The 23,791-nt window shown below is 45.5% G+C and overlaps 1 protein-coding gene across 2 annotated transcripts in view; it reads left to right on the top strand.

Annotated features, from left to right (window-relative positions):
* Positions 1-20,379, top strand: part of SPINT2 (serine peptidase inhibitor, Kunitz type 2) — a 31,154-nt gene extending 10,775 nt beyond the window's left edge. Inside the window, exons 2-7 of one of the 2 annotated variants that reach the window (XM_079759940.1) lie at positions 13,147-13,317; positions 15,965-16,024; positions 17,213-17,266; positions 17,866-18,027; positions 18,369-18,407; positions 19,758-20,379. In XM_079759940.1, coding sequence (XP_079616066.1) covers positions 13,147-13,317; positions 15,965-16,024; positions 17,213-17,266; positions 17,866-18,027; positions 18,369-18,407; positions 19,758-19,924 — 653 coding nt within the window. In that variant the 3' untranslated portion in view covers positions 19,925-20,379. The remainder of the gene's footprint in view (positions 1-13,146; positions 13,318-15,964; positions 16,025-17,212; positions 17,267-17,865; positions 18,028-18,368; positions 18,408-19,757) is intronic. The other variant, XM_079759941.1, reaches the window with a different exon arrangement.
* The last annotated feature ends 3,412 nt before the right edge of the window (positions 20,380-23,791 follow it).

The raw sequence follows: 23,791 nt of genomic DNA on the forward strand, positions 1-23,791 counted from the left end.
GTTTTAGGTGTGGGGGGGGATAGGGGGTCAAAGACCAAATATATTTTTCTTATTGTGTCACAGAAAGCACTGCCTAATCTTCCTAAAACCTCCTAAGAGTCTTTGATTTAGATACTCCAAGTCTCTAAAATCTACATGATTTTTTTTTTAAGTAGGCAGGCCTAAATCAATGAATATGGGGCTTGGTGAATTAAGAAATACACTGAGTGGCCAGATTATTATGATCTCTGAACGCATAATAATCTAGCCACTCATTGTATAGCCTATATAATAAAAGGCTAATATGCAAATTGTCTCCTTGACCAGGAGTTCGACCAGCAGGCAGGCTGGCCAACCACCCATGTCCCCTCCCCCTGGCCAGGCTGGCCGGACCCCACCCATGCACGAATTCATGCACCGGGCCTCTAATATATATATATGTATATATATATATTAGAGGCCCGGTGCATGCAGTATATATATATACACACACGCACACACATATACTGAGTGGCCAGATTATTATGCGTTCAGAGATCATAATAATCTGGCCATTCAGTGTATGTGAGTTACACATTTTCCAGTTTTATTAAGAGGCTTATACATTTTTGTTCCCATGTTATGAATGAAGAAATAGTAGGAGGTTAGGAAAATGCCCCCAGGTAACTTCAGCAGGTAAAAGAGCCAGGTATTCCTTCAAGCTTTGGTCCTTTACCCGACTAACTACCGACTCTAATCTGTCCTACACTTTTGCCAAAAGACTCTTCCTTATTTTGTCACTCCCCTATACCAGAGTCTTTAGTCATTTCCTCTGTACCTTGTATGGCTTATAAGCCCTTTGAATTAGGCTGTGATTATAATATTTTACCTTGTGTGATTCCTTTTTTCTTCTCTTTCCTACCCAAGGGAGTCTTGTGGCTGTAATTGAATTATAAACCCCTGGAGGACAGAGGACCACATCCTAGTTAGTGCCTTCAGTGTATAGGATGGCTTGGAGGATTTACCTTGGATGGTTCCAATTTACACCACCATATGTCCCAGGGTAACTATTAATACTCGATCATTCTAAAAAGTGTCTTGATGAGGATAAATTATGTGGTCCCCATATTTACATATGATAGCTATTCACAAACACTATAGCTTAGTACTGCTCCAGATACTAGGGAATTTAATACATTCAGTTTTAATTCATGTAGTTTAAAATTTTTTTACTGAAAAATTGAAGCAAACAAACAGGACCATAATCTGCTGTCCAGATAAGGCCACTGATGGCTCACACTATACCAAAAAATACAGATGAAAAAGAAAACCTGTATGTAAATGTCGCCTTCCTTTAGTCCCTTTCCCTCGAGGGCTAGATTCATACATGTGTCTAAATTAAAAGTTTAAAAAAGGAATTATGATACAGAAACCATTCTTTAGCCCCCTTTCCCCCATCTCAGATTTAGCCATGTTTCTGTACCAGCACATACGCATTGGACTGTCACAGCTCTGGTTATTCCATTATGTGGATGTCTCACAGTTATTCACTGGCATAAACAAGATGCCTTGGTGGTGAATTTTCAGCTGTGGTAGGTCTGTGAAAACCAAGCCCTGGTAATAGTTGCCCCTGGTCTTTGAAATTCTTGAATTATATAACTCTTCATTACTTTCTTTGCTTTTGAATCTTGAACAGTGAACTGTTCTTTGTCTTATTTTTTGTGTATAAAATATGATTTTCAAATGTCCAAGAATTAAAAAAAAATGTTTTTCTTGATTTTTAGAGAGGAAGGGAGAGGGAGAGATAGAAACATCGATGAGAGAGAAACATCATGGATAGGCTGCCTCCTGCACACCCTTACTGGGAATTGCCCCTTTCTGGGAATTGAGCCAGCAACCAGGGCATGTGCCCTGACGGAATCGAACCGTGACTTCTTGGTTCATGGGTTAACGCTCAACCACTGAGCAACACTGGCCGGGCTCCAAGGATTTTTTATATCAAATAATTTCTCTTTGGCTGTTATCTCTTAGAATTCTAAGTGGCTTCAGTGAAGAGAGTAGAGCTGTTTTTAGTGGTGGAGGGGTGTGCTACAGTCTTTTTAGCAAAGGAATGCATGGTCAGTGCTGTTAAAGAAACGTGAACTCTAGCACTCTATCTGGTAGCTTCTGACTACACATATAAGACTGAGTTCTGTAAGGGTGGAAAATCTGAACAGGGAGTTTTCTATAAACACAGTAAAAATAATTGGCAAGCTAAGTACGATTTTTACATTTTTTAATGGTAGAAAATAAAAATAATTTTTAAAAACATGTATAGATTACGTGAGATAAAATTTTAGTGTCCGTAAAAAAGCTTGATTGGAATGACAGCCTTGTCATTCATTTACATATTGTCTGCGGTAGCTTTTATGCTACAATGAGAGTTGAATCAGAACTATGTGGTAAATGGTGATGGGGAAAAAATACTGCAACTAAAAGTTAAAAAAAGAACTATGTAGCCCACAGCTCTTGAAATAATGGCAGTCCTTGCTTTGCAGGGTTTTCAACATGCAAAAATTTCCATTACCACACATTCATAAATAATTTCAGTCCCTTAACAACAGGGCTCAGATTTCAGTTACCACAGTATAATAACTGTAAGTACTTGGGTACAGGTTTCCCCTGCTAGTCCTACAGTCACAAATTACTATAAACTACACATGTGCCAGTGATTGGTCCTTGCACATTTGTTAGTTCATCCACAGCAAAGCATGTAGTTGTGCGCATTGTTTCCCAGTGATAACCCTATGTAACAGTTTATATAAATGGTTAATCAGTAGAGGGAATTGGCCAAAAATAGACTCCAGTGCAGCGAAGAAAAAAAGTGATAATGCCAGAACTGAAATTCCAGTGGAGCATAAATGGAGTGAGTGATAGAATAACTAGCTGACTGTGGGAATGTTGACTCTACCTCCAGTTGAGAGACTGGATATGCCCCCAGAGGACCTTAGTGAGGGCCCACTTAGCAACAGAAATGTGGCAAAAAGGATGATGTCCCAGAGGAAGTAACACTGGCAAAAACCTTCACAAAAAGTAAAGTAACTCTCAGAGCAATTTTGTTTTATTTATTTTTTAAATCCTCACCTGAGAATATGGTTTTCATTGATTCTAGAGAGAGCAAGGGAGGAGAGGAAGAGAGAGAGAGAAACATTGATGTGAGAGAGAAACATCTATTGGTTGCTCCTGCTAGGTGCCCCAACCAGAATTGAACCCTTTGAAACATATTTTTTCCTGTTTATTTGCATGATTTCAATACTAGCATGCAAAGCAAGTACTATCTGTATGTGCTATTTGACCCATCATAAAAGAAGTTTACTGACCTTTGCTCTAGAGAAACAAATGGTGGTTGGGAAGAGGAAGACCATTTCATGGCAGGCTCCAGGCTTGGGAGATGATTGGACTTTTTATCAGGCCTATAGTGAGGCAATGTGTTCTTTAGTTTATAGCACTCATGGGAGTAAAAAGTGTATCAAGGACTTGAATCCTAGGAAAGTTATTTTTGTTTTAAAAGTAAACTGACTCTGGCCCAGCTGGAATGGCTCAATGGTTGAGTGTCAACCTATGAACCAGGAGGTCACGGTTCGATTTCTGGTCAGGGCACATGCCTGGTTGCGGGCTCAATCTCCAGTAGGGGACGTGCAGAAGGCAGCCGATCAATGATTCTCTCTCATCATTGATGTTTCTATCTCACTCCCTCTCCCTTTCTGAAATCAATAAGAATATATTTTTTAAAAAAGTAAACTGGTGCCCTGGCTGGTTTGGCTCAGTGTATAGAGTGTTGGCCTGCGGACTGAAGAGTCCCAGGTTCGATTCTGGTCAAGGGCACGTACCTGGGTTTCAGGCTTGGTCCCCAATGGGGGTGTAGGAGGCGGCCAGTCAATGATTCTCATCATTAGTGTTTCTATCTCTTCCTCTCCTTTCCTCTCTGAAATCAATAAAAAAATATATTTTTAAAAAAAGTAAACTGACTTTGGGTATGAAAACATGAATAAAAGAAAACACCAAGTTCAAGATAGGTGTTAATTGCAAGTGGGATTAAAGTGAGGGGTATATAAAATATTTCAGCTCTATCAATATTTTAGTCCTTTAAAATGTTATAATTTGATAAAGCTGAAAACTAGATACCCCAGTGTTATATTTTCTGTACTTTTCAGAATGTTTGAAATACTTTATTAAAGTAAACTTTAAACTTATTTTTCAGTCTGCACAGCTGTAGTTGTGCATTTTTTGTAGAATAATTAGACACCATCTTCTTCAGCCTGTGAAGTTAAATTAGATTGGTAGTGCCTGGGAGCATACCACCAGGCTAATGTTTCTGTGATGTCCTTGTTAGGGGTGACAGCAGATGGCTCCAGCCAGCTGCACACAGAGAGGAATTGTCTGAGCCATTGACTTGGTGTTTTGATTAAAGCTCTACTGGTTTCAGAACCTGAGAAACCTGTTTTCCATGATAAAGACCCAGCTATTTGGCAATTTTGTAATAACTAATGTTCAAAATGCCTCCCTGGGTTTTATAACTAAACAGTTTATATTTCAAGTAATGTGTGATTTTTAACCATCTTGGATGTTTTTCCAAGGGTATATAACTGTTACTTGAAGGCCAAAATTTCATTTTTGCATATTGTGAAGTGAGTATATTCACATTTGGTTCCCTTCAGCTTTTCTTACTCTGCATTTTGAAAACAGAGAGAGTATTTAAATTTTTTTATTCTCACCCAAGGATATGCTTACTTATTTTAGAGGGGGTTAAGAGAGAGAGAGAAACATCGATTGGTACACACACACACACACACACACACACACACAAACACACACACCCCGTGTGGGCCCTGACCAGAGTATCAAACTCACAACCTAGGTATGTGCTCTGACCAGGAATCAAACCCGCAACCTTTGATGTATGGGATGGTGCTCCAACCAATTGAGCCACACAGGCCAGGGTGAAAGTGTTTAATTTTGCACTAGCATTTGTGAGCATACAAGTCGGACTTAAGACATTTTAAAAAAATGTATTTTATTGATTTTTTTACAGAGAGGAAGGGAGAGGGATAGAGAGGTAGAAACATCGATGAGAGAGAAACATCGATCAGCTGCCTCCTGCACACCTCCTACTGGGGATGTGCCCACAACCAAGGTACATGCCCTTGACCGGAATCGAACCTGGGACCTTTCAGTCCGCAGGCCGATGCTCTATCCACTGAGCCAAACTGGTTAGGGCTTAAGACATTTTTTATGATTATTTCCTAACACTATTCTAAGACTCATTTTGTCATCTCCATTATAATAGAATTATTCATTAACAAATAACTTTCTGAAAATTTGTCCAACCAAATCCACCTCAGCGTTGGCCAGTTTCTTTGGTATGACAGGGCCCCTGACCCTGTCACAGAGTGTGACTGAAAACAGAGGCCCAGCCAAGGGCCTGACCTTGGTGATCCCTCAGATTGTGATAAAGGTTTTCAGGAATGTTGTGGCTTTTAGGCAACTTCAGTGTCATGTTTTTCCCAGTGCCTGGTACTGTAGTAGCTTTTTCAGTCTGCAGAGTCATTACAGTGGTGCTTTCTAATCAGATCAGTATGAATCGAATGCACATCCAAGTCTGCTGCTTGCTTAGCTTAACTACCCCAACCAGTCCTGTGTCCTCATCTGTAAAGTGGGGATATTACTACATGATTCACAGGTTTTTGTTTTGTTTTGTTTTGTTTTAAAAATATATTTTATTGATTTTTTAACAGAGAGGAAGAGAGAGGGATAGAGAGTTAGAAACATGGATGAGAGAGAAACATCAACCAGCTGCCTCCTGCACACCCCCCACTGGGGATGTGCCCGCAACCAAGGTACATGCCCTTGATCGGAATCGAACCTGGGACCTTTCAGTCTGCAGACCGACGCTCTATCCACTGAGCCAAACCGGTTTCGGCATGATTCACAGTTTTATTGTGACAATTAGAAATAGTGCACATAATGTGCCTGGTTTATTGCTTGGTGAAAGCAATAAATGGGGTGTCAAGAAATAAGTAAAACTGCATTTTGATTTTAATCTGGATCTACCAAAGTACAGTATTTTTTTTTGTTGTTGTTGTTAATCCTCACCTGAGGATATTTTTCCATTGATTTTTTTTTAATCTTTATTATTACAGTTGTTCCTCTTTTTTCCCCCCCAAAGCTCCCCTCCACCTGGTTCCCACCCCACCCCACCCCACCCCATGCCCTTACCACCCCCAACTATCCTCATCCATAGGTGTATGATTTTTGTCCAGTCTCTTCCCATATCCCCCACACCCCTTCCCCCCCAGTATTGTCAGTCCACTCCCTTTCTATGCCCCTGATTCTATTATATTCACCAGATTATTCTGTTCATCAGATTTTTTATTCACTTGATTTTTAGATTCACTTGTTGATAGATATGTATTTGTTGTTCATAATTTTTATCTTTACCTTTTTCTTCTTCTTCCTCTTCTTATAGAACACCTTTCAGCATTTCATATAATACTGGTTTGGCAGTGATGAACTCCTTTAGCTTTTTCTTATCTGTGAAGCTCTTTATCTGACCTTCAATTCTGAATGATAGCTTTACTGGGTAGAATAATCTTGGTTATAGGTTCTTGCTGTTCATCACTTTGAATATTTCTTGCCACTCCCTTCTGGCCTGCATAGTTTCTTTTGAGAAATCAGCTGACAGTCGTATGGGTGCTCCCTTGTAGGTAACTGACTGTTTTTCTCTTGCTGCTTTTAATATTCTCTCTTTGTCTTTTGCTCTAGGCATTTTAATTATGATGTGTCTTGGTGTGGTCCTCTTTGGATTCCTTTTGTTTGTGGTTCTGTGCGCTTCCTGGACTTGTAAGTCTATTTCTTTCACCAGTTGGGGGAAGTTTTCTGTCATTGTTTCTTCAAATAGGTTTTCAGTATCTTGCTCTCTCTCTCTTCTTCTGGCACCCCCATAATTCTGATGTTGGTATGCTTGAAGTTGTCCCAGAGGCTCCTTACACTATCTTCATATTTTTGGATTCTTTTTTATTTTTGCTTTTCTGGTTGGGTGTTTTTTGCTTCTTTGTATTTCAAATCTTTGACTTGATTCTTGCGATCCTCTAGTCTGCTGTTGGATCTCTGTATATTATTTTTTATTTCAGTCAGTGTATGCTTAATTTCTAGTTGGTCCTTTTTCATATCTTCGAGGGTCTCACTAAATTTATCGGCCTTTTCTAGAAAATTCTTGAAAAACCTTATAACCGTGGTTTTGAACTCTATATCCAGTAGTTTGCTTTCCTCCATTTCTTTCATTTGTGACCTGTTTCTTTGTCTCCGCATTTTGGCTGCTTCCCTGAGTTGATAGAGTGGCTTTGTGTGCTAGGTGTACTATAGGGCCCAGTGGCTCAGCCTCCCCAGTAACCTGAGGTGGACACTCTTGGTGCACTCCTTTGAGGGCTGTGTGCATAGTCTTGTTGTAGTTAAGCCTTGATTGTTGTTGGTATCACTGGGAGGAATTGACCTCCAGGCCAATTGGCTGTGAGGATCAGCTGTGTCTATGCTGGGAGAACTTCTATGCTGGAGACACCCTTATGAGGCAAGACTTGCTTCAGTGGGGCTTTGGTGCTCACTGAGTCTGCCCCCTGAGTGTGTCCCTTATGGATCTGAGGAGTTGTAATCTGGATGGTCCTACTCTGACCCCTGGGTACACTGGCTCTTGGATCTCCAAGGAGGTGCTAATTTAGCCTCTGCCTGAGGCCACCCAGCAGGAGCTACAGAGAGATCTGCAGATTCCTTTTCTTTGTTTGGGTTTTGGAGGTGCCCAGATGAGGGCCAGCTGTGAAGCAGTGCAAGCTGCTGTGGGGCCTTGGGCCTTCTTTTGGATGTTCTGGGTCTCTCTGACTCACCTGCAGTTTGTTAGGTAAGTTTAGATTTCAAAGGACCAGGCCATTCATATGAAAAAGCCTCTGCACACAGCTTGGATGGGGCGGAGTCTCAGGGCAGAGCAAACAGCAATGGCTTCCCGTCAGCCCTGCCCTAAGAGGCCCCCCAGGTCTCAGTGTCCCGCAGTAATCGCTGCAAGCACCTCTGAGAGAAAACCACCCTCGAGTTCCGCCCGCTGCCACACAGACCAATTTCTCCCCGTATGAGTCTGGGTCCCCAGAGTCTTGCCTGAAACTGGAGTTCAGAGCAGTCGGGAGCTTGTGTCTATCTGAGGATTGAAAAAGCCAGCCGCATACTCAGTTGCCAGCCCTCTCCGTGTGCGCCTCCGCACCTCTGCCTTTACTTCCACACCTCCTCTGAGTCTCAGTGTGCTTTTCTCTTTCCTTCTAGTTGTAGAATTTCCATTCAGACAGTCTTCCTGTGGTTCTGGATGATGTCCGTTTTGTCTTTTAGTTGTAGTTTTGAAGTTGTTGTGCGAGGCGGCAAGTTCAGGTGTTTACCTATGCCGCCATCTTGGTTTCTCTCTCCATTGATTCTTAGAGTAGAAGAAAGGGGAGGGACAGAGAGAGAAACATGATGTGAAAGGAACAAATCAAACATCAATTGGCGGCGAGCCTACAACTGAAGTATGTGCCCTTGACCAGAATTGAACCTGGGACCCCTCAGTCCACACGCCGATGCTCCATCCACTGAGCCAAACTGGCTAGGACTTAAGTTCTTTTAAGGAAGATAAGTCGTGGAATCTGTCTTACATACTAAAAGTATTTCTGGTTTCTTGTACAAGCTTTTTGGAGAATAATGAAAGAAAATTTGTTGATATTATTTGGGGTGAAAGTCAAGAATATATTGCCTGTGTTTCCTAAAGGGACACTGTCTCCTTTGAGACAAGCAAATAAAACAGATTTATTTTTCATGAGCTCATTTCTCTCAAGCCTAGAGAGTAAAAATGTATATCATAGAGGCTCAAAAGCAATTTAGTTAGTAAAAGGATGTGACAAAATGAGATTTTCCACCATTCGGCACGGAGCTTCTATATTCACAGAAGCACTTGTCTTGATACAGTAAGTTAAATTTCATCTTAATGGAACCTCGCTTTGGCCAATTAATCTGCTACTTAGAGCTCTTTTACTTTTTTGCCCCCAAATCTATTTTTATTGATTTCTTTTGAGTGAGGGAGAGAGAAATACCGATTGGCTGCCTCCTGCATGCCTACTACTGGGAATAGAGTCCATAACCCGTGCATATGCCCTGACTGGGAATCAAAAAAGTGACCTCTTGGTCCATGGGACAACGCTTAATCCACTGAGCCACACACCAGCCAGGCTCTTTTACTTGAATGAAATTTGAGTAAAGAGAGATTCCCTTTTTTCTCTTTTTATTATGGGAATTTTCAAATGTACACAACAAAGTAGTGAAAACAGTTTTATGAGCCCCGACAAACCATCCCTTGGCTTCAACAAGTATCAACATTCTCTCCAGATACGCTGCATTTTTAATCGAATTTAAAGATAAAAGTAAAGTTTCCTCATCTCCTCCTACTCTACCCAAGGAACTTGGAAATAGGCTGCTTTTGAAACTGAAACTATGAAATCAGAGTGTGATAATTGAGAGCAGCTGTGAGCAGCTGTCTGCGACAGATTGGCCTCCCAGGCCCGAAAGATTAGTAAGGAAGGGACCAACATATCCACAGAAAGAACATTCCAGTCAGGAAAGAAAGCATCTCTGAGGCAGACCCGAGGGAGAGGTGTGCCTGGGAATCCTACGGCAAACTTTCCTTACCCGCAAATCCAAGTGACCTTTTACGTTTCGGCTTGCTTTCTGAGATGGTATGCTAGTGAATGTACACATCCAACTGGCTTGACAGTTATTTTCTCAGTATCCTCTTGTGTGCTGTGGTAGGAGGGATCAGCATCCCTGGGCGTGTTGTCTGCGCCTGTAAAGATGAGGGCCACATTCCAGGCAGTGTTGACTTCCTTCACCAAGGAAACTGCCATCCACCCCTGGATAGGTGTGTTTTTTCTCTTCTTTACAGACACTGAGGCTTCCATACCTGCACAGAGTGTGTAACTGGCACTTGTGCTTATGAAAAGCCACCAAATTTTCACCCTTTATACTTTGGTCACCCTGTTGTGTTGGTGTCTGAGCTTCGATCGGCCCTCTCTCAGGTTTTGTTGAGATGTAATTCACATACTATATAATTCACCCATTTAAAGTGTACAGTTCCATCCTTAACTCTTTGCCAAAAAGGCAGTAACTGGGCATGCTCTCCCTCCAGGTAGCATGCCCATGCCATTCCCTTTCCCCTCTCCTTCCCATACAGGTACATACCTCCTAAACTCCAAGGGACCCCATGAGACTTGCAACCAGGGTGGTAATGGGCAGCAGCACCTTGTCCCGAGTAAATCCCCTGAACCTGTATCTGACTTCTCAGTGAGCCAAAGCAGCCCAGCCTAGCCTCATTTCCCCACCTGGTCCCTCTCCTATTATCCTAGGCCCTTCCTTGTTTCACTGTCCCTAGTTTTAATAAATGTCCCCTAAAATAAAATTTAAAAAGGCAGTACCTGGTACTGCTCAGGAAGCAAGGACACACAGCAATCAGGGTGCTTTCCATGGCTCTCGGCTTGGCAGGGCATCGGGCAGACTGTTGCTGCCTCTAGCAGTTGGGTGCTCCCTGCCTTGATGATTTCAGTTTGGGGTCCTAAGTGGATCCTCACTGTCTTGTCTCAATAGCTATGCTGCCACTGACATTTGGCCAGCCATATGTGTCGGGCAGAATCATATGCCAGAGAGCTCTCCTGCCTTGTTTCCCCTGGGTTGTGTTGACTGGATATGTTTTGTGACCTTTTTTGTTTGTTTGTTTGTTTGTTTGTTTGTTTGTTAATCCTCATCCGAGGGTATTTCCTCCATCACTTTTTTAAAAAATATATATATTTTTTATTTATTTCAGAGAGGAAGGGAGGGAGAGAGAGGGAGTTAGAAACATGAGTGATGAAAGAGAAGCATTGATCGGCTGCCTCCTGCACACCCCCTAGCCAGGCATGTGCCCTTGACCGGTTATCAAACCTGGGACCCTTCAGTCCGCAGGCCACTCTTTGTCCACTAAGCCGAACCAGCCAGGGCCCTCCACTTTTCTAGAGTGGAAAGGAGGGAAGGGGAGCGAGAGAAAAAGAAACATCGATGTGAGTTGACTGGCTGTCCCCAATATGCACCCCAACCGAGGGCAAGGGAGCGAACCCACAACCCAGGCACGAGCTCCTGACATAGAATTGAACCTGAGACCCTTTGCTGCACAGTCCAATGCTCTAACCACTGAACCATGACAGCCAGGGCTGTTTTGTGACCTTTGGCACATTGTTGAAAGTACCTGCTCCAGGTGCACACCCAACTGGTTCTGATTGAAGTGTTATGGACAAAAAGTATCCCTATTTTTTTTTTTAAAACTGCTTTATTAAAGTATTATTTACATACCAAAGGTCATTGGTACATTTACAGAGTTGTACAACCATCTATTCCCACAGTCCAATTTTGGAACATTTCCATCATCTCCAAAAGATTCTTGTGCCCATTTGCAGGGACTCTGCACCCCATCCCACAGCACCGGAGACCATTAATCCACTTCTTACCCTATTGATTTGCCTTTTCTGGACATGTTGTATGATTCTGTTCATATCATATGTCCAGATAAGGTATGTTTTAACTGGTGATTTCATTGATAGTTGCTTTCAAATGAACAGTTTCTTACTTCAGAATATGCTTTTCCTGCTATACTAGTTACTTGTGATTTATTGGTGTGTGGGGGTATTTTGCACAGCACCAACCATTTTTGTGCAAAGATTGATGTTTTGTGGAACATTTGGTTTCATGCTTATCATTGTGACTTATTTTGGAGACACAAGAGAAGCACAATCCTCTTCCTATGCTTTCTAGAGTCATCCTCTAGTTCAACGGTCCATGAGGTCCGAAAGGTTGGCGACCGCTGGTTTAAGGAAACCTTTAGAGCAGCAGTCATCAACTGCTGGTCCGCAAGGTCCGAAAGGTTGGTGACCGCTGCCCTAGTTGGTGAAGTCAACCTAACAAACATGAAAACAACATGGAGCCAAGTGTTGGGCTCTGGGATGTTTATTGAGATGTTTGTTGAGCGCCCTGTGCTAGGCTCCCTCCTGCCAGAAGGTAGCGATCATGGAGGCCAGGATGTGGGGAGAGGTAGTGTGGACTCATGCTCGCATGGGAAGGTGATACAGTGGTAGAAGGTAGACGTTGAGTCATCTGGCTTTTTTTTTTTAATATGTTTTTATTTATTTCAGAGAGAGGGAGGGAGAGATTTAAACATCAATGATGAGAGAGAATCATTGCCTCCTACACGTGCTGTACTGGGGATCGAGCCCGCAACCCGGGCATGTGCCCTGACTGGGAATCAAACCTTGACCTCCTGGTTAATAGGTCAATGCTCAGCCACTGAGCCGTGCCAGCCAGGCTCTCTTACTTTTTTTTTTAACAGAGGGAGCAGGTTGCTAGACCTATCTTAGGCAGATGTATCTGCCTGGAATTTGATAACATTGTTTTGTTTCCCTTGTACAAGAGCAGGCCAGATTTGGGGGCACCTAGGTGTGCTCAGGTGGAAGCAGAGGAGTGACTTGAGTTGCCCTTGGAGCTGGGGGTTGGCAGTGGGGGGGTGAGGGGGAGCTAGAGTTAGGGCGTTCTTTCTGAGGCTCTTGTGGTGGTTTAAGTATGAAGTGGTGTGCTGGGTCAGAGAGTGGGTAGGAAAGCTTAAGAGAGTTCCTCATGAGAGGTGCTAAGAGTGCTAGTGTGCTTCCTTCCTGATTTCCCATCGCCAGTGCTGGCTTTTCAGCACTCAGTTCCCCTTGGCCCACTGTGATGGGGGACACATTCAGAAGGACTTTGAAGTCTGTTTTTTTTGCATCTGAACATCAATTTCTGTACTGGATATGTGTGTCTTTGATAATGGGGCAAGGACAGAATCAACATGCAACTGAAATACAATTTGGTTGAGTGGGTTGGGATCTTCGTCATTAGATGATGTGCTTTCCTGTACAAGGAAGGAATCACCACGGAGGGCCTGATGGTGGTGTTGTAGAAACAGCTCATGGAGGAACTGTGCTGGACTGGCCCTTGTCTTGGGGCTCTGGGCGACTGTGGGCCTCCTCCTGCAGGTGTGGGCATGTTCTCTGTTGCTGGGATTGCCCTGCCAAGCTAACTGGTGTCTGCTTTGTGTTTTAGACTTTTGCCAAGTTCCGAAGGTAGTGGGAAAATGCCGGGCTTCCATGAACAGGTGGTGGTACAATGCCACTGGCGGATCCTGCCAGCAGTTTGTATATGGAGGCTGTGGTGGGAACGACAATAATTACCTGACCAAGGAGGCGTGTCTTGAGAAATGTGCTGATGTCACAGGTAAGACAGTGGTAGTTGAGGATATGTTACATTTAGAGTCAGTTTATTCATTGGGATGTGGGTGCCTTTTGCTCTTCACTAGTTCTTCATGGCTGAACTTGGGGGATGTTTTAAAAATCAGAAGAAACAGGCACAGTGTGAAGGTCACCAACACAGTGGTTTCACAGTGGTCCTCTCCATCCTCTTCCCAGAAAGGGGAGAGTAGGCAGCAGGCCGGGGTGGAGGCAGGACTACGTCTTCTCCATGACTTCCTTTCTCCCACTACTGAGTGCAGGTTCCACACCAGACCCCACAAAGGAGGAAGTGACTTCCCCTTGAGCAGAGTCCAATGTTCAATCAGGTAGGCTGCCCCAATTGCTCCCTAGGCATTTGGGTTATTTTTGCCTCTGGGGCAAATGACTTGAGGAGCTCACCCAGCCAGCTGAGTTCTGAGTCAAGTTAAAACTAGAACAGCCTGGCCAGCATGGCTCAATGGTTGAGCATCCACCTATGAACTAGGAGGTCACAGTTCGAGTCCCCATCAGGGCACATGCCTGGGTTGCGGGCTTGATCCCCAGTAGGGGGCGTGCAGGAAGCAGCTGATCAATGATTCTTTCTCATCATTGATGTTTTTATCTCTCCCTCTCCCTTCCTCTCTGAAATAAATAAAAATATTTTAAAAATCAAAAAACCTAGAACATACTCCTTTCCCAGCCCTCACTTGCAAGGGATTCTGTGGAATCAAGATAACATTGACCCTGAGAGCCTCACAGTTTGATTAAAAACTTAAAGCCCCACAACAACCTGCACTGGCTCTGAACTGAGCCTCTTGATGGCAATGAGACATTGGACCTCTGAGGCCTGATCCCTCCCAAGTCCTCCGGAGAACCCAAACTGTTCAACATTTTCATTGACAATCTCTCTAACATTGTTATGTGACTTCCCTCATTCGTTCTTGATGGTTTGGCATCGACATTAGGACTCGATTCTGATTCTGTGTCAGGATGTGCTGGTGCCTTTACTGCTCCCTGCATACCGCCAGCCTGTGATCCTGTGAGCCTGTGTCCCGCATCCTTGTGCGATTTTTCTCGCTCCTCACTCACCGGCTGTAATCTCTCTTGGCTTTGCACTTTGCATTAAAAAATCAGATAAACTTATTAAAGTTATATGTAAAGTGGGGAGGGAAATAGTGGCCTTGGCTATGACTTGAGATTTGAAACAGTGCTGAACACACAAGCCCACCAGTGACTGAGTGCCTTGAACACTTTGCTGATCTCTGTGTGCCTGGTGCCCAGTAGGCATTCAACACGTGTTTGCAGAGCTGTGGTGATGGGGTATTGTTTTTGGACCATACAGACAAGCTCTTCACCTTTCAGGGAGCAACTGGCAACCTTACCAGATGGTGACTGAGGAAAATAGTATCTATTGTAATTTTCCATCAGCTGGGATCCAGTGTTGGGGGAGGAACTAAGGGGAAATAATTTTGCTACCTTTTCTGTCTCTTCCTAATTGATTTGACTGTAGGAAGTGTACCTGCCCATTCTGGTTGCTTCTCATTTTCTCAGGAGGAGAGTTGTTTTTAACAATGCAAGCAGCAGACACTAGGCATTAAGACAGGAGGTCACTATAAGGGGTCAGGGATGGTTGTGTTTGGCTGGGAGAAGACAGACAGCTGTCTTTGTTCAGAGTCTGACCCTAGTCTTAAGGGCCCAGAAAGCTCTTTTTTGGCACCCAAGCATGTCTCCACTGCGTGTCTCTTGAGGATCTCTTGTGAGTCTGTGCAAGAACTTGAACTGTCAGAGCCACTAGGCACTGGGGCCTTTGCTAGTAAGTTCTCTCCCAGGCAGGCAAACTCTGTGGGAAGCCACATAATAATGAGAATGCCAGTTTATTAATTTATAATGAAAACCAGAACCACCAAGGGGACCAGACACTCCAGGTCCCTGTGCCTGCACCTGTAGTCCACTTAGGCAGTCCTCCAGCCAAATTCCCAGAAGATTGCTTGGTGAGGAGCAAGGCAGAACAAGGGGAGCTGGTTTGTGATGTGAATGTTTAATGGCATCTGGTCAGGCCAGCCCCGTGCCTCTCCAGAAGGTCTGTTGGGACCAGTAGGGAGGCGGGAAGCCAGGGTCCCTCCCTCCTGCCCCCTGCCAGCACTCCTTTTTGTGCTTCCTTAAGTGGCTAGCCTCTCTACCTCACACCCTTAACTGTGTATGTGTGTGAGAGAGAGAGAGGTAGAGAGGGGGAGAGAGAGAGAGAATATACATAATATAAAATTTACCATTTTAACCATTTATAAGTGTACAGTGCGGTGGCATTAAGTACATTCACATTGCTGTGTACCCCCTTAACTTTTTATTCATTAATAGGTTAATACAGTTAACAGGGTATTTGGCCCTGTAAGCCATATTATCTTTTTACATTCATTTCACACATCTTTGTTCCAATTACCAGCATGTTGATCTTAAAATTTAACCCACAAGGACAGTCTTGGTTCCTTATTTCTAAGTTCTGGCAGGCTTGTGGTCCAGTGTGCTCATTGAAAGGCCCACATAAAGGAGAAACGGGAGTCTCCATGAAGCTCAGTGTTACGCTGCCTTGTTTTGTTTCACTGGATATCTTGAAGGGAGGGGCACTTTCTCACTGTGGCTTATTTGTCTCCTTGTAGAGAACACTAGTGATGGTCTGGCCACCGGCAGGAATGGAGCAGATTCCTCAATCCCAAGTGGTAGGTTTTTAATAGACCCAGGATGGAATGAGAGCCATCCAGATGGGGAACTATGAAAGGACATTTGGAATCGGGCTTGTACATGAGCTTCCATCTGGTTCTGTTTACTCAGCATTGGCTCTGCCTGGGCTGCCACCTTCTGGCTCCTTAATGGAAAGGAGGGCCAGGGGAGTTTGCAGTGCTTCTGAGCTGGCCTCAGCTTCCTCCTGGGGGTCAGGGAATTGTGATCACTGCCCATGTGACTCAGGCCACTTCCTTCTCTCTAGGCTGGCCTCCGCGGTCTCACCGCCCACCCCGCCTCTCCTGCCTGTTCTGTCGCCTCTGCTCCCTGTGCTCAGGGTACTGTCCTCTGCCACATGCCTCCATTCCCACTACAGTTCTTGATCTTGAGCTTTGTGTTAGCTTGCTTTGTACTGCTGACAGTAGTTACCCAGTTCCTCCTGTATGCTTAAAGGGCTCTGCATCAGAAGCCTGGGGTGAGCGATACAGATGCATTAGCAAGTTCAACCTAGCTTTCCCAAAGGCCAGTCCCTAGGTGATGGGTCCTGCTAGGCAAGTCCTATTGTGGAGGGAGGAAGTCCGCTCCCACCCATTTGGAGGGCAACCCCCTCTGACTGTGACACCAGCACTTATGTGAGAGTGTTTATTCTGTGACTTGCAGAATGCTGCAAGTTAGGCTAGAGCCACTTTCCAGTTTTGCGAGGCCAAGAATCCTGTGACCATCCTGGCCATCACTTTGCCTGGGCTCACTGTTTATTCCCAGTCTAAACTCTCCAAGGTCATCCAGACCCTGGGGCACTGGCATAATAACTGGTGTCAGTCCTGTTTCAGAAGAAAATTTCCCTAGGAGAGTAAGAGAGGGACCTCCTTGCTGTGTAGAGAGTGAACACAACCAGCTTCCTCATTGCTGTGTAGAAAGTGAACAAGACCATCTTCCTCATCACCCCAGAAATTGTGACTGGGATTAGTTTCCATAGCATCCCCTGGAGTGGCAGGCGGGCCTCCCCATTTAGCATTCATTTGATATGTGTTATGGAACCCATTGGAACCGGAGGTAATGGTGCAAAGCTGCCCACATAGGGTGCCAGTGTCCACACTCCCTCAGTGGGCCCTTTTAGACTCAGCCCCAGCCACACCACATGTCCTGTGTCCGTCCCAGCCTCCCTGACACAGATGTTTGTGTTTTAGTTCCCAGAAGACAGAATTTTGATGACCCCTCTGGCGATACTTTCAACTACGAAGGTATAACAGTTTTTAAAATTCATTTTTTTTATTTTAGATGGTAGAAAGTATAACTTTTAAAAAATACTTTTTATATGGGCAAGATGTATTTTCTTTAGTTAGTTGGAATTGAGACACACTGGAGGATCTCCACTAAGGAAATTGTAGCGTGGGGCTTCATGGCCTTTCCCAGGTGGTGTCGAATGCACAAGGATGCCCAGGGTGGCAGGCAGCAGGGCATGCACAGCGTGCTGCAGGAAGCTGAGCTCCAGAGAGGCAGCCCAGCGTGCGGGCCTAGCCTTAGGGTCCCTAACGGTGAAATAAGGGGCCTAGGACAGAGCTCTTAGAGATCAAGTTAATACATGGAAAGTACCCAGAACAGTGCCTGGCATAGAGGAATCTCCATAATAACATAGTCTGACAGTAAAGAGAAAGATACTAGAAATGTGGAGGAGGGTGTCGAATGGGCCAAACTGGCCATGTCTGTAGTTTACCAGTTTCTGTAGCAGAGAGACAGTTCTCCCTTGGCTGGAAACTGTGTGACTGCCCTGGAACACTCTAGCTCCATCTCCCTTCCCTGGGCCCTGCTCATTTGTGCTCCTCGGCTCTCCCGCTCCCAGAATACTGCACTGCCAAGGCGGTCACCGGGCCTTGCCGCGCATCCTTTCCACGCTGGTATTTTGATACCGAGAAGAACTCCTGTGATAACTTTATCTATGGAGGATGCTGGGGCAATAAAAACAACTATCTCTCCAAGGAGGCATGCATGAGCCGCTGCGTAGGTGAGTCTGTCTGATCCTGGATCCAAGAAGCAATGGTGGGTGGATGGCCCTCCCACAGTTCATCCCCCATCCCTAAACCACGCCTTAGAAAGGCTGTCACCTGGCCTTCATCCTTCTCTGGCTCCCTAGTCGGGAACAGGGGCTTTGGCCCTGGCTGTTGAGCAGACATGTCCTAGGTCCCCACCAAGGTGACAAGGTCTTAAAGACCTCAGAAGAGCTGGAAGAGGAAGTATCTCAGAACGATTCTGCCGTGAAGTCCCAGGGCCGAGGGGGTCTTCAGGTGGTGACAGCTCTGGGGGAAGAGGACTGAGCTGACCTCAAGGTTGTGTGTTCTCTTGCAGGCAAGCAGCTGTATCCTGTCCTGCCCCGTAGCACTAAAGGTAAGTGGCCTCCTACCCCTCCCACCTGCCTGCCTGCCTAAGCTCAGCTGTGTTTTGCAGGCTCATGTTGTCTTGGACACATCATTCTTAACCATAAACGTCTTTAGGTAGAAAGTTGTGTTTCTGCATGAGAATAGCCAGGCAGCTTGGAACGTGTGGTTGATGTTTGTCCGACCGCAGTGTGTACATAGCAGGGGCTGGGAGTGAGGCAGCTGGTGGTGACTGGAGCGGCGAGTCCTGCTGTTAGGCATGCGGGGATCTGCTGCACACAGGCCTGAGTCTCACTCCAGGTTTGGAGGGAACTTTGCTTCGTGGGGTGGACAGAGTTGGTCATGGGTGACAGGAAGGAAGTTGGAAACCTTGCTGTGTGCGAGGCACAGCCAGTGCTGCTGTCCCCAAGCAGCAGCAGCATGGTCTGTGGTCTGATAAGGAGGCGGGGCCTCTAGCTTCTGTTTCTGATTCTGAGCCTGTTATGGAGGATAGTGTTTGCACAAAGGACCTGCCATACTGGTTTGGCTTCTTTCCACCTGTTGCCCTGGTAAGGAGCCCCAACCTGGCCTGATGCCTGCTCTATTTTAGAGGAGGGGTGAAAAGAACTGGTTTGCCAGGCCTAGGCTGAATGCAGCCCAGCCCACATCTGGAGTGCTGGTGGGGTAAAGATGGAGAGGGACTCACCCCTTTCTGATTCTGTAGCCAAGTGGGGAAAGGGAACCAGGTAGCAGCCACAGGAGCCACATTTCTTTAGTGGAACCCCACCTGGAAAGAAAGCATCTTCACCGACCAGTAGGGTGACAATGTTAGATTTTCTAGGGCCATTAGGAGCAGTAGGGTCCCCTCCTGGCACTGCTCCAAATACACCCTTGCCTCCACCTTTACCTCATTCCACAGGCAGCCTCCCAGCCACCTGCAGCCCACCTTTCTCTGTGCCTGGTCAGGGGTGGTATGTGAACACATAGCCTGGGGTTTTATGTTTCCATACACCCCAGAGATGTATGCTCTTTACATCCTGGTGTGCGCTCCTGAGCAGTGGAGGGAAATAGAGAGTTGAAGTGAAGCGTTTATTCAAAAAGAAGGAACACAGTTGCTCTGTTTGTGTGAATATAGCATGGCACCTCCCTTTTTCAGGAACCAGCTTCTTAGGACTGTAGGGACTCTCCTTGATGACCTTCCTGGTGGGCCATGTCAGTTCTCCAGACTCTCCTAGGTTGGGTGGAGGGATGTCAGGCGCAAGGGATGCTGGTCCTTACCGTCAGCCCCTAGGGCACCTGTGTCCTTCCTAAGCTCTGTGCTGCCCCACACTGGCTGTGGCCCTCCTCGTCCCCCTGGTTCTGAGGCCTCTCTCATCCTCAGTGGTGGTCCTGGCGGGGCTGTTCGTGATGGTCCTCATCATCCTGCTGGGAGCCTCCGTGGTCTGCCTGATCAGAGTGGCGCGGAGGAGCCAGGAGCGCACCCTCCGCACTGTCTGGAGTTCCGGGGACGATAAGGAGCATCTGGTGAAGAACACCTATGTGCTGTGAACACCCTGTCACCAAGAGGCACTTCTCTTCAGGATTCAGGACCCCCTGCCGATGAAGAGAACCTGGGGTGGGGGCACAAGTGCAGAAAGTGTGTGTGCGTTTTAAAATAGAGTGACTGATTTGTATTTTTGTGATCATCAGGGCTTTGGTCTGTTTGTTACTTCAGAAGTTAAGAGGGCTTCCTGGTCCTCTGGGCAGGTTTGCTTTGTTCACATTTGGGTGGCTTGGTCCCAGACCAGAGTCAGTTCCTCTTTGATTTCTTTACTCCATGTATAGTTTTCTTTGTCTGTGTTGAAGCCTTTTGCCTCCTTCCCCATCATAGAAATTTCCTTTGTTTGATTTGTGGGGTATTTTTTTAAAAGTAAACAGAATAAAAGTTTTTTTTATTAGAATTCTGAAAGGAAGAGAGTAAAATGTACCAGTTCAATAAAAAGGGTCTCCCCTTTTAAAATAGATTTCAGCATGTGTTTTATTTCTTTATGGGACTGCTAATTTAAACTCGACCACAATTATCACAGGACACTACATAAAATGTCCCGTTCTAGAAACAAACTCTTTTAAAAAGAGCATCTTTCAGATCTTTTTGAGTGAAATATATCTTGTGTTATCAAACAACACAGCCTCACCACCCATGGTGAGCTCTGGGCGTTTGTTTCTTTGTTGTTGGAGGTATTTTCTATTCTAGTTCCCTTTTTTAAAGATTTCGGCCATATCCCACTGAATTAAGAGCAGGAGGATTACTCTTAATTGATTTTTTATTTTTATTTTTTGTTAATCCTCACCTGAGGATATTTTTCCATTGGTTTTTAGGGAGAGTGAAAGAGAGCGAAGAAGACAAACACATCGATTGGTTGCCTCCTGCATGTAGGGGCCCGGGCTGGAGAGGAGCCTGCAACCAAGGTATGTGCTCTTGACTGGAATCAAACCCGGGACCCTTTGGTCCACAGGCCAACACTATCCACTGAGCCAAACGGGCTAGGGCTGGTTTTTTATTTTTAAATGATCCACTAAAATTGAACAATGCTTTGCACAGGAGGGTTGGAATAAGGATGCATCCTGTTCAGGGGAAGACCAAGACCTTCCTAAAATTGGAGTGGTTCTAACCAAAATCACTTGGGCCTCATGATTTTCATCTTTTCCTACAATTCTATAGTTTTCTCAGGTCTCCCATGAGTCCCTGTATTGAAATGGGGACAGGATAAATTCAGCCCCCAGGCTCAGTCCCGATTCTGCTGCCTATCTGTGGGTGTTCCCTTCCTGTCTTGATTCTAGAAGCCACTTTCCTCCCCTCTATCTTCCAAACATATAGTCCTAAACACAGCAGAATCCAGGCAACCCACAGCAGTAGGTAAAATTTCCCAGAGTTAGAGACCAAAGAAAAAGGCTAATAACTCCATCAGTGGATCAAGAGTTTTTTAAGGGAACTTGGAGCCTATCTTGAGCAGTAAGAAGTCCTGGAGGCACTAAAGAATTATATTGAACAGGGCAAGATGACAAAGGTACTGGGGGTGACTTGTTTCAAGTAAAGGAAAATGGCTTATTATGCTTGCCTGGGACAAGCAATGGTCTATTCCAGGAACCAGCTCTAGTGGGGATAGGGTAGGAGACAGTCAGACAGCCTCTGAGGAGGCTTACTGGGAAGCAAACTCTGTTCCAGCTGGGTGAATTGGTCACATCAAGGAACATGCTCAGTCTCTCCACCTGCCTTGGTGACTCAGGAGGCTGGGCCCTGGCTCGGGAGTGGGCAGAGGTACCTGGCCAGCCTGTGTGCCCTATGCAACCTGACAGTTCCAATATTGCTTTGGCTGCTCCTTGGAACAAAATAAAATCCGATAAACTCTCCTTCCTATAAATCCCCCAGCCAAAAAGGACACATTCTGTACATTGGAGGAAAGATCTGCATCCATCAGGGCTTAGAAATCTATTCCAGAAGCAAATTGGTAAATACCTCATCTGCTCCTTCCTGGCCTCCCTTGTCCACGGTAGGTGTTGCTCGTGGATTCTGGCATTTTCCCTGCCAAGCCTTTTCGTCACTGCAGTTGACTCAGTTGGTGAACAGTGAAGCCTGCACTGTCCTACACACACATCGGGAACCCCAAATGGCAGAGCCTGTGGTCCAGGAAAAGGGCCTATGCATTGGGAAGAGACTGCCCACCACCCCAGGTATTCAGTAGTGGGCAGCTCACTTAACTCCTTTGAACCTAGAGTTTCCTCACCTGTAAGATAGTGAGGAAACTTAAGATAGGTGGAGGTAAGGGTTACACGAGATCACATGGCAGGTCGCCCATGGAACATGCTCAGCAAGGGGCCTCCTTCAGGGAGGGGGCTGGTTTCCACCTCTGCTCACATACACTTCCTTGTTTCTCAATAGTGGGTGGCTCTCCCCTAGACCTACCCTGCCACCATGAGCAACCATTAAATCCATGTAAGTCTCCATCTTCAGGAACCTCAAACTCACTGATGCCTCAGACCTAGGAGAAGGCCTTTCTCCACCTACAACAAGCATTGCCACCTTTAAATCTTAGTTACATGAAAGGAACGTGTTATGTGTTTGGGTTTTTTAAGAAACGTGGGAATCATTTTACTGCTGTAGGAAGATCCAAGTAAAATTTTCTTTTTTCTAAAATATATTTTATTGATTTTTTTTTACAGAGAGGAAGGGAGAGGGAGAGTTAGAAACATCAATGAGAGATAAACATCCATCAGCTGCCTCCTGCACACCTCCTACTGGGGATGTGCCTGCAACCAAGGTACATGCCCTTGACCGGAATCGAACCTGGGACCTTTCAGTCCGCAGGCTGACACTCTATCCACTGAGCCAAACCGGTTAGGGCTCAAGTAAATTTTCTTAACACCATCAAGACTAGTTGAGCTTTTGAAGGCTTTATGTTTATGTTTCTGACACAGAAGTTCTCGCTTCTGTCAAAATATGTCTTGTTTGTCTCATGGTGAGGGCGGCCACAGGGCCCACTTGCTCCTGTAGATGGACTGTCAATGGTGTCACCTGCGCGCTCTCAGGTGTGGTGCTGTGCCAGGCTGGTCAGCCACTTCCTGCCATGCTGCTGGGCCCTGAGACAACTGCCATGAATCCGACTTGCTGGCCCATTGACAGGCTAACAGTGGAGCTCTTGTTCTTTCAAAGGCTGCCCAACAGTGAGCCAATAGCCAAGTTACTCAGTGGACACTTCACAGCCTTGGGCCTCGTTAAGTGAAATGGACTTTTTAAAAATCACCTCACAAAATCTCACGTCCTCCTGGTCCATAAACCTTAGGAAGGCAGTTTGGTCACTGATGGCAGTTCCCAGAAAGGGCCTTCCTGTGGTAGCTGTCCCTGTACGTTTGTCAAAATGCTTGTTCCACTCAGATCTGACCCAGCTAAAGGTCTGAGTATGAGTAAGTGTCGGTAGAAGAGGTGAAGCTATACCTACTGGGATGGGATACACACTGATTTCAAGTCCTTGGAGGGAGGCCCTAGACCCCAGGAAGTGGGGGTGGGAGGAAGGATGCAGTCAGAGACTTCTCTGTCCTCTAGATCTAACACCGAATCCTGGCCAGTCACCTGGTCCACCTGAGCCCTGCAGCATCTGCAGCTGCCAGCGTGACCGACAGGCATGGCTAGCCCTGACCAATTCTGTGCCTAATCCCATCAGTAGCAACTTCTGAATGTGGGCTCCACCTCTAGACATTTATAAGCACACAGACCTGCACAGCCTTGTCCTAATCTGGCTGATGAAATCACACACTGCTGCCTGAGCAGCCCTGGGTTATGCCATGTATGGCAATGGAGGCTGTAACTACCCAGTGGCACTGCCCATGTGGTTTAACCAAACCAGGGTAGTGTTCCAAGTCAAGTTTAACAACAAACCC

This window comes from Cnephaeus nilssonii (assembly GCF_951640355.1).
Source record: "Cnephaeus nilssonii genome assembly, chromosome: 20".
Taxonomy (NCBI): domain Eukaryota; kingdom Metazoa; phylum Chordata; class Mammalia; order Chiroptera; family Vespertilionidae; genus Cnephaeus; species Cnephaeus nilssonii.